Below are 15,205 nucleotides of genomic sequence, written 5' to 3' on the forward strand. Positions count from 1 at the left end.
CTCTGACCGTGGTTATGAAACCCCACAGCAAAAGGGTTTTAGCAAAAATAAACTTGGGCTCTAGGGGCTGGTTCCCATGGCCTGAATGTTTAGGCAGCAGGAGAGGGGAGTCGGGGTTTCAGAAGCAGAAGTTTTAGGGTTAGACATCCAGTGGGGTCATGACTGGAAGGCAGGGAGGGTCAGGAACTGGGTAGGGGTCCAGCAGGTGGGTCTGAGCCATGGGTAAAACTATCTCCCATGTGCCTTGCTTGGTAATAACAGATCACGGTTTTGTTTGGAAGGTTAGCTACTGTGTGTAGGGCCAGGATGCTGGGCATGAAGGGATGCCCCCTTCCAGACCTTTCTGGAGCAGTGAGCAGCAGTCAGGACAGCTAAAGAAACCCCTGGGCTCTGCTTTCTCCATTCACACAGCTGTCCAGGAACCTCCTGGCGCCAGGCCCCAGCCCCAAACATTTCACAATCAGGAGAGCTCAACATGTGCGCGTTTCGAGGTTTCATGTCACATGACCTTTTACATCTCATCCACACCCATCCACCCCTGTTTACCATTGGAGGGCCCAAACTGTATGCATTTCTCCGAAGCTTTTCTCTGAAGGCCTAGGGAAGCTTCCTCTTCCCCTTTCAACCCCCTTCAGGGTCAAAAGACCCTTGGAGCCTACAGATTATTCTCAGACTTCAATATAAGATCTTACAGTTTTCTGGTCTTTACAAAGTCCCTCACACAAAGATGGTATTGCCTTTGACTCGCCACAACCCCATGACAGGGCTGGAACCCACTAAATCCAAAAGAATTAACTGGGCATGGCCACATATTGTGTGGGGAAATGGGACTTCTTGTTCATTTTTCCATCACAGACCTTAGGAATCTTAAAGTAGGTCTCCTCTGGGATGCTCACTACCCTAGCTGGCCCACTTCCCAGACTTGGGGATGCTCACTGAGGCAGAAGGTAGGGACTCTAAGGAGTGGGGGATGTCTGGGCAGAAAGGAGCAGGAGGTGAGTTAGTTGAGGTCTCATGGGGCTCCTGGCCAGCCCTCTCTCAGCTAGGTTTCTGTCAGTGGGCCCTTTCTAGAGCTCAGGGAAAGAGGGAGGGTTAGTGGAAAGAATGGCCAGCCCAGGGCTACCTAGCTAGAAGTTCTCAATGATCTGCACCTGAGGCATCTGAGAGCTTCAAGAAAAAGCGGCTGCCAGTTACCAAGGGAGCCCTCATGGTGTCACCACACCCTTGCAGGAACTCTCTGCAGCTCAGCCAAGCTCTGGCCCTGCTCACCCTTCCGCCCTGCCCCTCTTCTCAAAGCCCCACACCAAGTACCTGTAACATCGGCTGGAGGGAGGTGGCTAGAGGTGAGGCCAAACTCCCTGGCCAGCTCTGGCCACATCACGCCTGGCCCAAGCAGGGCTAGGGACTGGAGGGTTGGGGAGGGGGCGTTGTGGGGGTGGGGCTGCTGAAGCCACTGCCCCCACGGGGGGGGGGGGGGGCTCAGGCCCTAGGCCAGGGCTCAAGAGACACAGGCAGCGGCATGGGGTTGCCCTTCTATTGGTCCAAGTCCTGAGTGTAGTCTGGGTGAGACATGGAGGTGAGGAGGCCCATGAGGCTCAGCAGCGTGGAGAAAAGCAGCAGGAAAGAGGCAGAGAAGAGCAGGGTGGGGAGGGCGCTGAGCACCAGCAGGAGGACGGCAGGCAGCAGATGGCGCCACACTGCGGCCATGACGGGCCACAGGGAGCTCAGCAGGTAGGAGCCGGTGGTGAAGAGCGCATGGCAGAGCATCAGGGACAGCAGCAGGTAGAGGAAGCCCTCCAGCCCCCACAGCACACGCTGGAGTGGCTGCCGCCAGCCCGACGTGGCCCACCACTGGACCCAGCTCCGAGGCACGTAGCACAGGCACCAGCGCACCCAGTCCTGCCGCGTGACCCAGGCCGACCAGGGCACGGCCCGAGGTGGCCCCTCACCGGCCCCGATGGCATCTGTCTCCACTTGCGGCTGCTGCGTCATAGCTGGTGCACCTGGGGAGAGGGCCGGGCCAGCTGCAGCAGCAGCCCTGGAGGCACCTGGGACCTCCAGGCAGATGGGGGTGCAGGGGTCGGGAGGGTACCAGCATGCATGGGCTGGGGCTTTGAGCTGGGGCCTGGGTCTTACCTCTAGGCAGAGCCCCCTATGTCATGTTGCTTCCTGCAGCACCCAGGATGGCCTAGGAGCCCAAGCAGAGCCCCCAGTGTCCCTCACTGCTCTTCCCGGCCCGCCCCCCACTAAGGATCCCCATTGTGACCCGGGTGGGGGTGGGGTCCAGCCAAGAGAGGAGCCACTGCAGGATGGGAGGCTCACCTGAATCTCTCTCCATGGACCCGGCAGGCTGGTAGGGGGGTCTGGTGAGCCCGCAGAGGCAGATGCTTGTGCTTTCTTGTGGGAAGCCCTCTTTGGATCCCTGTTCCCACCCTGCTAACTGATATCCAGTCCCACTCTGTTCTCTTGTAAGTCTTTCCAGACACTCACTCTCTGGAACCACAGAAGAGGCCAGATTGGCCACCCACAACTCACAAGCTCAGAGGTGGCAGCCACCACCTGCCCCGGGCTCCCTGTCCCTTAGCTCGCCTTCTATTTCTGTCTCAGACTTAGACCAAGATACCAAAAGTCCCCTGCAGTTCAGGCCGGAGATAAAGGGGTACCCTACTGCCTGCTCAACCCAGGACAGAGGGAAAGGTGATCTGGGGAAGCAGCATGGTCAGTGTATTTCTGGAGGGCGCTCAGGCCCAAGGATGGAGGCAGAAAGCCAGGCCAAGCAGGGCCCAGGGCATGCCGCGGACTCCCAGGAGCAGCCCCAGGCCCAGGAGAAGCAGGAGCAGAGCCTCTTGGGGGCTGAGTCGTCCTGTGACTGTCCCTGGAGGTGGGAGTACAGCCGCCTGCTGTCCTGGACCCTCGCCGGCCCCCTGAATCTGGCCTCCCGGGAGAAGTGTGAGCTGTGGCTGGGGGCGGCCTGTGGGCCTGCGGAGAGAGAGGGCGGTGGCCGGGCTTCGGGAAGTGGACCGCTTGCTGGCCTGCCTACTCCTGTCTACCTGCCAGGCTGCTTGCACACTCACCAGTGGAGCAGGTCAAAGGCCAGGAAGCTGACCAGGAGCAGCAGCAGCAGCAAGGCTGGGCCAGCTGGGGAAGAGACTGCACGAATCGTCAGCCCCAGTGCCCCCCACCCTAGGACGCTGTCCCAGAGCTGGGCCGTGCTAGGCCCCAGGGGGACATACATGGACCCACTGGACTATAGGACCCTTCGCCAGTACGCAGGCCTCTGGGAAGGACTGGGTAGGATAAGCAAGGGCTTTGGGCCTGGGTAAGCAGAGCTGGGTCATGGAGGGAGGTGGAGGGGACAGGAAGGACTAGTGTTGGGAGAGAGTAGGGGTGGGAGGGTGTGTGGGAGGGGGTGAGGCCCTGGCAGACACTCTAGACCGCTCCGTGGGAATCTCCCCCATCCCACACACACCCCCTCCACACCCTCCTCACCTCCCCCTTCAGTCAGCTGTTCTGGGACTGGGCAGCTGGGGCATTGTGACCTACTGCTATGTGGAGCCCTGGGGTACAGAGCGAGCTGCTGCTGGTTTTGGCCTCCTAAGCAGTTGGTGGCTTAGGCGGGACTTGAGCAGAAGGGAGTCAATGATTTCTGAGAACCAAGACTCATCCTCTTGCCTTCGCAAATTCCCTGCCCCAGGACGCCCCAGCGAGGATCTGAGTTACCAGAAAGGCATTCTAAGTGGGCAGTTGAGCAAGAGGGGAAGGGCTGCTTTCTTTCTCCTGTGGGTTCCCAGAGCTGTGTGTCCAGGGACAATCATTCAATCTTCTTGTCGGCAGCTCTCTCTCCCCTGAGAGCTGGGGGCTGCCTGTGGGCCCCTGTGGGGGGATTTTCAGGACTGAAGCCCTGAAATGCAGAGACCGGCTCTTCCCGGAAGCACCATGAAACTTTCTGGGGCTGGGCTGCCATGGAACTGCTATAGGGTGAGGCAGGAGGGGGCTGTTTCTAAGCCCTGTGGTCTGTGGGAAGCGCTCCATGTACTGAGATTCCAGAAACGGCACCGATAATGTAAGAGGACTGCACCATAGTAACCCCCAAACTGAAAGTTAGAGTTCCCCTCTGAGAATGAAAGTAAGGCAAATGAACATATAAGGAAGGGATTGATCATCTGAAAAGGAAGCCTATCCCCATGATGATCAGTAAATGGCTGGTGGCTACAGAGGTTCCAGCCCATCTCAGATTAGTGACTTACGAGGCTAGAGTGAAAGAGATCGTAACTAAGAACAGAATCCTTGTCCACATATCATACTTCGAGGAAAAAATGTTGGGGCTGGTGGCCATACAGCCCCTCAGAGAGGAGATGCAGGAATCAGGCAGCATATCTACCTCTAGCAGCCCCTGTCCAAAGACTCAAGCCTGGTGAACTTGACATTGACACAGAGCCAATGCCCCTGGCTCTTGGGACCATTCATTGATTGTTTTTGCTCTGGCTCCTCCCAGTGTAATAAAGCAATGCCCGCAGAATTCTGAGGGAAAATAATTTCCAACCTAAAAACATAGATATGGCCAAATGATTCTCAAGTATGAGAGTAGATAAAGACATTTTAAGCCATGCACGTTCTCAAAAATCTGACCTCACATACACTCTTTTCTAGAAAGTTACTGGAGGATGTGTCTCAGCATAACAAGGGGACAATATGGGAGTCAAGAAATGAGGCTAAACACAGGAAAGCAATGATGAAAGAGGCTCAGGGTGTCAGCTGTGCTTCCGAGTGAAGAAAGCAAACAACCCGGGCTGGAATCAAAAGCCAGATGCTCCAGGAGGCATGTCTCCAGGAGAAAATGAGATTATCTCTGGTTTTTAGAGATGTTCAAAATGTTCAGTTCTGTTGGTCGCTTTGGGATTAAATTAGTAATTGATGCCTAGAAAACCAAACAAATGATAAAACAAAGCAATTGCTAACTTCAGAAACACACAAAGTTGGACAATAATATTTACATGGTCATAATATAAGCACTGAATATTGACTCCAGTGACTTAGCTCTTTGGAAGGATGGAAGGAGTTTGTTTGTGCGCTTGGAGATACGTGTTGGGGAGGGTGGTAGGAAAGCAAAATCCTTAATTCCATAGCAGGAAACCTAAAGATAACATTTAGACATAGAAAAATTAAGAAATGGCAACAGAGGTATAGAGGGTACCAGCATCCCACAGTTCCAAGCCCCTACGGGATTGGCCGGGAGTGGCCATCCTGCCAGTCCCTTGTGGGGGTCAGGTCTCCTAGTTCATTGCCCTGGCATCTCCTCTCCCACAGAAACTCGTGCTGTTGGGGATAGTCAGTCCACCTCATCCCTGCTCAGTTTTCTCTAACCTTGAATATATTACACAGATACTCTGCCCCCCACCCAAGGAATGATTGATTTAGCCAGCAGTGCAAGTGGTGGGGAGGGGCAGAGGGAAAGAATCTCAAGCCCACTGAGCACAGAGCCTGACTGGGGCTGGATCTCATGACCCATGAGATCATGACCTGAGCCAAAATCAAGAGTTGGATGCTTACATGACTGAGCCACCCAAATGCCCTTATGCAGATCATTTTTGAGCATTGACTAGGGACCAGGTGCTGTTCTATGCCCTGAGCGGTGAACATCTGGGCACAAAAAGCTCTTCTGGGGTGTTGTTTAACCTTGCTGGGAGCAGGGACCCAGACAGTGAACACACAACACATAACAAAACAAGATAATCTCAAACAGTGTTGAAAGCCTTGAAGACAAATAAGATAATAAAACGGGGTGTGAGGATAGAGTGTGTGTAGAGGATGGGGCTTGCTTTCACCAGAATGGTCAGCGAAGGCTTTTGAAACAGGTGACAATGAAAAGCAATCTGTAGGGGCGCCTGGGTGGCTCAGTGTGTTAAGCTGCTGCCTTCGGCTCAGGTCATGATCTCAGGGTCCTGGGATTGAGTCCCACATCGGGCTCTCTGCTCAGCAGGGAGCCTGCTTCCTCCTCTCTCTCTGCCTGCCTCTCTGTCTACTTGTGATCTCTCTCTGTCAAATAAATAAATAAAATCTTAAAAAAAAAATACTCAGAAAAGCAATCTGTAGGACCAGGACGCAAACTTGGCGAACCAGTGCAAAAGCCCTGAGGCTGGATGGGGCTGGTGCATTGGAGGTACTGCTAAGATGCCAGTGCGCTGGAGGCATGCAAGCCAGGGGAAGAGCCCAGGGTGCTGAGGTGGGAAAGGTGTGGGTGGGGAAGAACTCTGTCAGGAAGGGCCTCACAGGTGAGCCCCCAGGGACTGAAGCAAGGAAGAACCTGACCTGATTTAGCTGCTGTGGGTGGGAGCCTCAGGAGGCTGAGATGTTCTAGCCGGGTCCCCCCTCTACCCCCTCACACCTGCCTGGCAAACTTGGGTGAGGTTGGGGCCAGAGACAGAGTAGTGGCCAGACTGGGCTTTCGAGGATGGGGAGCAGCCCTCAGGACCTGCTCAGACTCACTTCTAGCTCTATGGGAGCCTGTCCTGACCTCACACCCCCGGAGGAAACTTCAGTGTACAATATTGTCTTTCTACCCCTGACCCAGCGAACCCAGCGCTTCCTGAACCCTTGGCTTTGGCGCTCCTTTGGTGTCTTTTTCTAATTCCCCCTGGTGCCTGGGACCTAGCTATCCAGGTAGGGCGCTCCAGGGCAGAAGAGGTACCCCATGGGCCCTATCCCGGTTACTCCTTTCGGGGGCTCTCTATCCAGAGTGCGTGGGTTGGGCCAGGTACCTCGAGGGGCTCCAGAGCTGGTGTTTGTGAGGTCGCCCCTGGGGACCTAGATCCAGGGGTTCGGCGTGGGATTTCTTTCGAGAGATCACGTGAGATTGAGCCGTCGGTATGGTGATTTGGGGTGATTCAGATTCTTTACATAGAGACCCTACAAATAAAATAAAATAAAATAAAATAAAAATCATCGCTCAGGGCGGCACACGCTCCAGAGGCTTCCTGGCCACGTCTGGGCAACGCTTCCTTGGTGGGGATGGCAGTATCTCCCCAGCGGGCTTCTCGCAAGTACAAAGCACCGGCCAGAGGCGCGGAGCGGACCCACTGCCATCCTTCTGGGAGGCGATCTGGCGTGGGGGAGTTAGAGAGGGCTAGCGAACCGGGATGGGAAAGGCTCTGTGCTCTGGAATCCCCGGATCTGGGGCAGCCCCCGCCCGCAGAGACCCAGGCTGCCGGCCCCCAGAGGAAAATGAGGCGGCGGTAGGGGAGGCGGCGGAGAGGGCGGAACTGGCGAGCATCAGGCCGGGTCCCTCCACCTCAGTCCCCAGCCGTCTGGGTATCTGCTCCGGCTTCTCTCCTCGAGTTATGTAACCCCGGAACGTGGCAGCCGGCGAGCAAAGGAGGAGGGGAGGGAAGGGGAAGGAGGAGAGAAGAGAGGCGGGGCCGGAGGAGGGGGTTGGCGGTGGGAAGCGCGGTCTCTGGCTGGGCCCCTCGAGTTGTCTTTCAGAAGGATTCCTGGAGGGCGGGCTGGTCCTCCCCTTGATCGCCGTCCCACCCCGTGCCTCGGTTTCCCCTCTTCTTTCTGACCCATCCGCCCTGGGAGGGGGCCTGTAGCTCTGGATGGATTTCCCTCTCGGGTAGTAGTTTCCTCCCCAAAGTTCTCAGCTGTGCTATCTTGGCCAAGTCAGTAGGGAGCTCTGAGACTCAGTTTACCTGTTTGTAAAATGAGGTTTGATTGAGAGGCCATGTGCAAAGCGCCCGGCGTGGTACACGGTGCAAAGTAGGTGCCCACTGTGGGCCGGGCGCCTCACAGGGTTTAGTGAAATCAGGGAGGGGTGCCGAGGGGCTGTGCGAACTGCAGACCGCAGCGCCAGAGTGGGGCGGGTGAGCTCGGGACGCCGGATGGGGCGGGGCTGGGCCGGTGGGTGCGGAGACCCGGGGAGGCCGCTCCGGGGGTGCGCCCCGCGCGCTCCGCCTGGACCCTCCCCTCCTCTCATATCCCCTCCCCTCCAGGGTCCGAAGCCAGCGAGAGGGCTGTGGGCGGGCGGAGCCGCAGGGGGCGTGTGGCGGCGGCAGGAAGGGGCGGGGGGGCTCTAGAGCACCGGGCAGGAAGAGACGAACCCACCGACCAACGCGAGCCCCGCGCGTCCGCACCTTTGGATCCCGCCATGTGGGGTCTCCTGCTCGCCTTGGCCACCTTCGCGCCTGCCGTCGGTCTGGGTCTGCCGACGCCCGGCACCTCCGTGCTGGGACTTGCGCCGCCCGCTACGACCGAGGCCTGGAGCCCGGCTCGTGGCTCGACCCCGGCCCCGCAGAGCAGCCCAGTCCAGCCGCCCCCGGGGAAGGATAACGGTGAGCGCCCCGACCGAGGGCTCCCCCCCGCTTCTCGGGCTGGCCGGTTAACCTTCTCCCCCGTCCGCTGTGTGCCCACCCTTCCCGGACAGACACACACGCACACAACGAACTCACACACTCCCCCTGCCTGGAGCTTGTGTGCCGACCCTTCCGGACACTCACACATCCACTCCTTCCCTCCCTCCCTCCCTCCCTCTCTACCGCCCCCCCCCCCCCACTATGGCTGCTGACTCAGCAACCCTAGTTCGCAGCCAGACCAAGTCAGCAGTCTTGGGATGGAGCCAGTAGGATGCTGCCTCTCCAGCCCCAAACCTTTTCACTGATGAGGAAACTGAGACCCAGCCAGGAGAAGGGGAGAAAGAGGGACAGACAAAAGCCCTGAGACTAAAATTTAAAACGTGCAGAGCTAGACTTAGGACAGAGCTTGAGGGCTGGGGCTGGAAGGAAAGAGGGAGAGCAAGGCAGGAGAGTCCTTTTTGCCAGCTGCCTGGAGGAATGGGACACTAGCAGGGGTCGGGGAGAGACAGGCTGCCTGACTTCCTGACTTCAGCTGTGAGTGCCTGGAAGAGGATGGCAAAAGGATGGCAATCAAGGAGGGCTTCTCAGAGGAGGCAAGTGGAACTGGGTCCTGAAAGGTGGATCTCTCTGAGTCAGGAAGAGCTAAAGAGAGGAGGAAAAGGAAATTGTATGTGGAAAGGCGTGGGTCACCAGATACAAAAATGTACAGCCCGTTCTGGAAGTACCCATGGAGCTGGGTGTGAGGGGAATTAGAAACATCCAACCTGTTTAAGGTGCTGTACTACGGGGCAAGCAGGACACAGGTCCAGCCATGGAAAGCCCGAGCACTGGGGCAGGCAGTCTGAGGACAGGACATCTCAGGCCAGGGGGCAGATGCAGCGATAGAGGCCAACTTGGGCTTTGGAGCATGAGATTGGGTCTAGGGCTAAGGAAGGCTCCTGGGCTGAAACTCAAAGACTGGGAATTGAGCAATAAGATCAGGGGTGGTGGATGGTATGATGGAGAGGGTCAACCAAGGCCAAACTCAGCTCCTTGGAGCAACCCATCAGTTCCTAGGGGCTGGGTGGAACTCTCCACTGGAGAGGGTTGGAGATGAGGCCGGCCAAACATGCAGTCATGTCAAGGAGAAGGAGCCACGGAAGTGGTGGGAGAGGCAGGTGGGGGTCAGACTTTAAGTCCACGCTTTAGATACAGGGGCTGGGGGGTTGCTGCCTGGGGCTTGCTTTCTTGGGCTAGCAGACCACTCCCTTGGCCATTCTGTGCCTCCGTGGTCTCCAGGGACCTCAGAACCACATGTCCGGGTTCGCATCGTCAAGAAGAAGAAGGTCATTATGAAAAAACGAAAGAAACTAATTCGCCCCAGACCCATGGCAACTGCCAGACCTCCGGTGACCACCACCACTACAGGAGCCCTTGACCTCCCAGAGGAGCAGGACCCAGGTACTGCTACACCTGCCCAGACTTGCAGCCCCTGGGGTGCATACTCATGTCACTTCTGGCCTCAGAGGCGTAGGCATGCCCCCCAGCACACTGGCAAGCATGGGCTCGGCTTCCTACCTTCCCTGGATGCTCTCTCTGGTCCCATCTCACTGCTCTGTCCCTGCCCCAGGCTGTCCCCCTTTGGGCCTGGAGTCCCTGCGAGTTTCAGACAGCCAGCTCGAGGCGTCCAGTAGCCAGTCCTTCGGTCTTGGACCACACCGGGGACGGCTCAACATTCAGGTCAGCAGCCCTGGTTCTGAGCAGGGCACCTCCTAGAACTTCTTCCCTACCCTTCCCTTTCCCTCATCCCTGGCCTGCTCTCTGCTGTTCAGCTGGGTCTGATCACCTTGTCCTGTGCACAGTCAGGCCTGGAGGATGGTGACCTCTATGACGGGGCCTGGTGCGCCGAGCAGCAGGACACCAAGCCGTGGTTTCAGGTGGATGCAAGGCACCCCACCCGCTTCTCAGGCATCATCACACAGGGCAGGAACTCCATCTGGAGGTGAGGCAGACTAGCCCAGTCCAGGAAGTCTCAGGCAGACTCAGGAGCGGGGGGGTGTCCTGGGGCCACCGATGATCTCTCCCCACGCTTCCTGCCCCAGGTACGACTGGGTCACATCATACAAGGTCCAGTTCAGCAATGACAGTCAGACGTGGTGGGGGAGTAGGAACCGCAGCAGTGGGATGGAGGCGGTGAGTGGCCCTGTGGTGGTTGCCCCCCCACCGTGTAGGGTACTGGGTGGGGCTGAGGCTTCTCTGAGGTCAAGGAATGGATGTGCACTTGGCATCCTAGGAGAAAGGGGGTTGTCAGAATGGGTAGCACCCACCAGGCAGCCTTGGGGGCTAAGCTGCTTGGGAACGTGCCCACATCCTCCCCAGGTACTTTCTCCACGGGATGGGCCCCATTTCATGCCACAGCTTCCTGCTGAAACACCCTCTCCGGTGATGGGCCTCCAACCCACTTCTCACCTCCACATGGCTCTGGCTGTCCCAGTTCACAGACCCCTTTTTATACCAGACTATAGTGTGGGGCTGGCTGCTGCTGAGTGGTGGGCCCCTATTGGTCTATTTCATAAGCTATGTCCAAGCCAGAAAGCCTGGCTGCCGAGGGCTACCGGTTAGCAGTGACTCTGTATTTGTCCTAGAGTGCCAGTCTCCAGCTGAGCCCACCAGCGTAGGTTTGGTGGTGAGCTTAGAGGCCTGAGTTCTTTCTCTGGCCCTGGGCCAGGTTTGCTGGGTTTTGAGCTGTCCCCCCAAAGCAATTGATGTCCCCAGGTATTTCCTGCCAACTCAGACCCAGAGACACCAGTGCTGAACCTCCTGCCCGAGCCCCAGGTGGCCCGCTTCATTCGCCTGCTGCCCCAGACCTGGCTTCAGGGAGGCGCGTCATGCCTCCGGGCAGAGATCCTGGCCTGCCCAGTCTCAGGTGGGCAGTCAGACAAGGGCTGGATGACCAGGGTAAAATCTCCAGCGGCGGGGGGAGGGCACTTGCGTGGCTCAGTTGGTTAAGCGACTGCCTTTGGCTCAGGTCCTCATCCTGCAGTCCCAGGATCGCTTCCTGCATCGGCAGGGAGTCTGCTTCTCCCTCTGACCCTTCCCTCTCTCATGCTTTCTCTCATTATCTCCCTCTCTCTCTCTCAAATAAATAAATAAAATCGTAAAACAAAACAAAACAAAAAAAACTCCAGCACGGATCCTCTTTACCATGAATTCATTCTCCACCAGATCCAAATGACCTATTCCCTAAGGCCCCTGCACTGGGATCCTCTGACCCTTTGGACTTCCGGCATCACAATTACAAGGCCATGAGGAAGGTCAGACATAACCCCTATGAGCCGGGGTAGAGAAGAGCGGCGGATCTTAGGTCCCCTTCCCAGGGCTTAACCTGCTAGGACTGTCCTCATGTCCCCACTTCCCCACTGTCTCACCCTTTTCTCCCCTTGACCCCTAAACTCTACCCCCAAGTTCCCCTGGTTATGTTACTTCCCTTCCTTCTGGTCTGCTACTTCTCCTCTCCTATATGTCCCCGTGTGTGAGCCACCACTGGTTTCTGTGAGTCCTTCCCCGGCCACGTGGGATCTGACCCTGGGGTCTGATCTTCACACACCCCACACTGCTCTGCCCTTCCAGCTGATGAAGCAGGTGAACGAGAAATGCCCCAACATCACCCGCGTCTACAGCATCGGGAAGAGCCACCAGGGCCTGAAGCTGTATGTGATGGAGATGTCGGACCAGCCTGGCGAGCACGAGCTGGGTACTGGCGGGTTCTGAGTTGGGAGAGGCAGGCGCAGGGTGGGGTTGTGCGCATGCGCCAGCTCCGAACCCCGGCACCCCACCCCCCCACCTTGTTCCCAGGAGAGCCCGAGGTGCGTTACGTGGCTGGCATGCATGGCAATGAGGCACTGGGCAGGGAGCTGCTCCTGCTCCTGATGCAGTTCCTGTGCCACGAGTACCTGCGAGGGGACCCGCGAGTGACCCGGCTGCTCACTGAGACCCGTATTCACCTGCTGCCCTCCATGAATCCTGATGGTTATGAGACTGCCTTCCGCCGGGTAGGCTGGCTGGGCTGAGGGCCGCCCTGCCCCTTCTGCACTGGTGCCCGCTTGGCTTGAACAAGCCGCTCCCCGTGCAGGGCTCGGAGCTGGTAGGCTGGGCCGAGGGCCGCTGGAACCAGCAGGGCATTGACCTTAACCATAATTTTGCTGACCTCAACACGCCCCTGTGGGAAGCAGAGGATGATGGGTTGGTGCCTGACACCGTCCCCAATCATCACCTGCCCCTGCCCACCTACTACACCCTGCCCAACGCCACTGTGAGTATTCTGGGCCTGTGGTGGAGGGCTCCCCGGGGGGCTCTTGTCTCTGTCTCCCACCCCTGTCTGACCCGCACCTGTCTAGGTGGCTCCCGAAACGCGAGCCGTAATCGAGTGGATGCAGCGGATTCCCTTCGTGCTGAGTGCCAACCTCCACGGGGGTGAGCTTGTGGTGTCCTACCCATTCGACATGACCCGGACCCCGTGGGCCGCCCGTGAACTCACGCCCACCCCCGATGATGCTGTGTTCCGCTGGCTCAGCACAGTCTATGCAGGCACTAACTGGGCTATGCAGGACCCAGACCGCCGACCCTGCCACAGCCAGGACTTCTCCTCCCTCGGCAACATCATCAACGGCGCTGACTGGCACACGGTTCCTGGGAGTATGTGCCTCAGGATAGAGTTAGCCCTGTGCCTGTAGCCCTGCCCCTGTCAGGCGGTGTGCTCCGTCCACCTAGTGTCAATGCCCTCGGGGAAGTGTGCTCCTGAGGAGGGCCCCAGGAGGACCGGGCTCCCCATCCCCCTGTCCCCCAGGCTCCAGCCTCTGTGGTAACCCTAGGTATGAATGACTTCAGCTACCTGCACACCAACTGCTTCGAGATCACCGTGGAGCTGTCCTGTGACAAATTTCCTCACGAGAACGAGCTGCCCCAGGAGTGGGAGAACAACAAAGAAGCCCTCCTTACCTACCTGGAACAGGTGGGATCTGAATTGCTCTGCCCCCGCCTGCCCATGTCACTGCTGCCGTCTTGTCCGCTGTCCCCCCGGGGTTGCAGCTCCCATTGAGGGGCCTCCCACGGTCCCCATGGGAAGCACAGTCTGCCAGCAGGACGGCCTCTGACATGATGAGCCAGGACTCTAGATGAGTCCACAGCCGTCTAGCCCTGGGCCGTAGAGCTGTCCCAGGAAACTGTTCCCAGCAGAGACCCCTTATGCAAAGGCGGGGGGGTGGGGGGACCCTGGCATGGGTGCTTCCTGTTCCGTAAGTGTAATTTCCAAAGGTTGCAAAATGATAAGCCTGATACCGAAGGTTGCTGAACTTGGGGAAACCCAAAGACAGGCTTTCCAGCCAGGTGTTCATAGCTCCCCGTCCACCTGCAGTTTATCAGTTGGGAGTTATTTTTACCAGAGTGTGGCCACCTAGGAGCATAGACCTGCCATCCCCGACTTTGCCCGGAACAGAGCCAGAAAATGAAGTGAAGGTCACATTCGCAAGCAGAAGGAGAAGGTTTGATAGCCTTTCCCCCCCACCCCCACACAGGTGAGAATGGGCATTACGGGAGTCGTGCGGGACAAAGACACGGAGCAGGGGATTGCCGATGCTGTCATTGCTGTGGAAGGGATTAACCATGACGTCACGACAGGTGTGTGGGAGACAGGAGGACAGAAGTGTGGGAGGGGTCAGCTTTCGGCTGGGTCAGAAGCAGAGAGTCCCCGGATCCTGATCTTGTCCTTCACTCCTGTCAGCATGGGGCGGGGATTACTGGCGCCTGCTGACCCCAGGGGACTATGTGGTGACTGCTAGTGCTGAGGGCTACCACACAGCCACGAGGAAGTGCTGGGTTCCCTTTGAAGAGGGCCCAGTGCCCTGCAATTTCCACCTCACCAAGACTCCCAAGCAAAGACTTCGAGAGCTGCTGGCAGCCGGGGCCAAGGTGCCCCCAGACCTTCGGAGGCGGCTGGAGCGGCTGAGAGGGCAGAAGAATTAACATGTGTCCAGGGGAAGAGCCCTCGAGCCTTGGGCAGGCTGGACCTGTCCGGAACTGAAGGAGGGAGGGACAGAATGGGGGAAGAGGTGCTCAGGCTCATTAAAGCTACTTGGCACCTCAGCCAGTCTTCCTGTGGTCTCTGTATCCCAGGTCCTGCCGCTGGGCCAGTCCTCAGTTTCCCCTTCTCCCCGATCCTATTCCTCGCATATTTGCTTGCTTTCGTGTGGAAAGATCCCGCCTGGGTTCTTCCTGAACCTAGGGCTTACCAGAGCAGCTCATCCAGCCATCACAAGGCACCGTGTTCAGGGCCAAGCATGCAAGGAGTCAAGGATAAGCCGGGCCCTCCCAACCTCCTGGGGCTCCCAGCGAAGAGAGGGGATAGTTCAGTGCGGTGTGAGGCATGCTGAGGCAGAGGCTGGTTTCTGTGGGAGCACAGATGGGCTTACATACTTGGGTGTGAAATACTGCCTTTCAGCAGGGACTCGGACATCAAGGATGCAACAGAGGTGAAGGTTCTCGGGGGGTTGATGGGAGGTGAACCAAGTGTGGGGTATGGACAGAGAGCTCCAAGCAGGAGAGACCAGCCAAGGAAGACAGGATAGCTGGGCATGTTTAAATTTCTTTCGACAGCCATTTTTGGAGAGGGTTGGTAAATGACAAGATTCGATTCGTTTCTTTTAGACTGAGGGGCAAATTATGTGTCAGCCTGTGTCTTGCCAGGGAAATCACTCACTCAGGGATTTCAAGCAGAGAAAAATGTAATGCTGGACATTGGATATAAAGTTTTGGAAGAGCTGGATGATGAAAAGAGAGAAGGGAGTTTTACCTAGAAACTGGGCTCCAGACCTCCCGCTGCCACC

General features: G+C 57.6%; 3 protein-coding genes across 3 annotated transcripts; 1 reads left to right on the top strand and 2 right to left on the bottom strand.

The window, feature by feature from the left end:
* Window positions 1–1,483: 1,483 nt before the first annotated feature.
* On the bottom strand, window positions 1,484–2,241 carry TMEM239 (transmembrane protein 239). The gene is made up of 2 exons (XM_004772910.3): window positions 2,137–2,241; window positions 1,484–2,003 (listed from the first exon to the last, which is right to left on the bottom strand). The coding sequence occupies exon 2, from the start codon at window positions 1,990–1,992 to the stop codon at window positions 1,534–1,536; it is 459 nt and encodes a 152-aa protein (XP_004772967.1). The 5' UTR covers window positions 1,993–2,003; window positions 2,137–2,241; the 3' UTR covers window positions 1,484–1,533.
* Window positions 2,242–2,277: 36 nt separating this feature from the next.
* CUNH20orf141 (chromosome unknown C20orf141 homolog) lies at window positions 2,278–5,482 on the bottom strand. Its single transcript, XM_004772909.3, is given in 4 exon segments — window positions 2,278–2,979; window positions 3,075–3,219; window positions 3,222–3,293; window positions 3,296–5,482. Coding segments are annotated over 4 exon segments (498 nt in total). The 5' UTR covers window positions 3,339–5,482; the 3' UTR covers window positions 2,278–2,741.
* A 2,658-nt stretch (window positions 5,483–8,140) lies between these two features.
* On the top strand, window positions 8,141–14,465 carry CPXM1 (carboxypeptidase X, M14 family member 1). Its single transcript, XM_045086052.1, has 14 exons — window positions 8,141–8,324; window positions 9,624–9,785; window positions 9,955–10,064; window positions 10,187–10,326; window positions 10,427–10,517; window positions 11,100–11,250; window positions 11,550–11,638; window positions 11,955–12,078; window positions 12,180–12,376; window positions 12,457–12,636; window positions 12,722–13,019; window positions 13,196–13,335; window positions 13,898–14,000; window positions 14,104–14,465. Exons 1-14 carry the CDS (start codon window positions 8,141–8,143, stop codon window positions 14,343–14,345), a joined length of 2,211 nt encoding a protein of 736 aa, XP_044941987.1. The 3' UTR covers window positions 14,346–14,465.
* The last annotated feature ends 740 nt before the right edge of the window (window positions 14,466–15,205 follow it).

This window comes from Mustela putorius, unplaced genomic scaffold (assembly GCF_011764305.1).
Source record: "Mustela putorius furo isolate JIRA1106 unplaced genomic scaffold, ASM1176430v1.1 tig00000874_pilon_pilon_pilon, whole genome shotgun sequence".
NCBI lineage: Eukaryota > Metazoa > Chordata > Mammalia > Carnivora > Mustelidae > Mustela > Mustela putorius.

Excerpts from the sequence above, each read along its gene's own strand:
- TMEM239 (XM_004772910.3), bottom strand. The coding sequence starts at position 1,992 with ATGACGCAGCAGCCGCAAGTGGAGACAGATGCCATCGGGGCCGGTGAG.
- CPXM1 (XM_045086052.1), top strand. The coding sequence starts at position 8,141 with ATGTGGGGTCTCCTGCTCGCCTTGGCCACCTTCGCGCCTGCCGTCGGT. Across the intron at positions 10,518-11,099 it reads GCAGCAGTGGGATGGAGGCG|GTATTTCCTGCCAACTCAGA; the intron begins GTGAGTGGCCCT and ends TGATGTCCCCAG. Across the intron at positions 14,001-14,103 it reads TAACCATGACGTCACGACAG|CATGGGGCGGGGATTACTGG; the intron begins GTGTGTGGGAGA and ends CACTCCTGTCAG.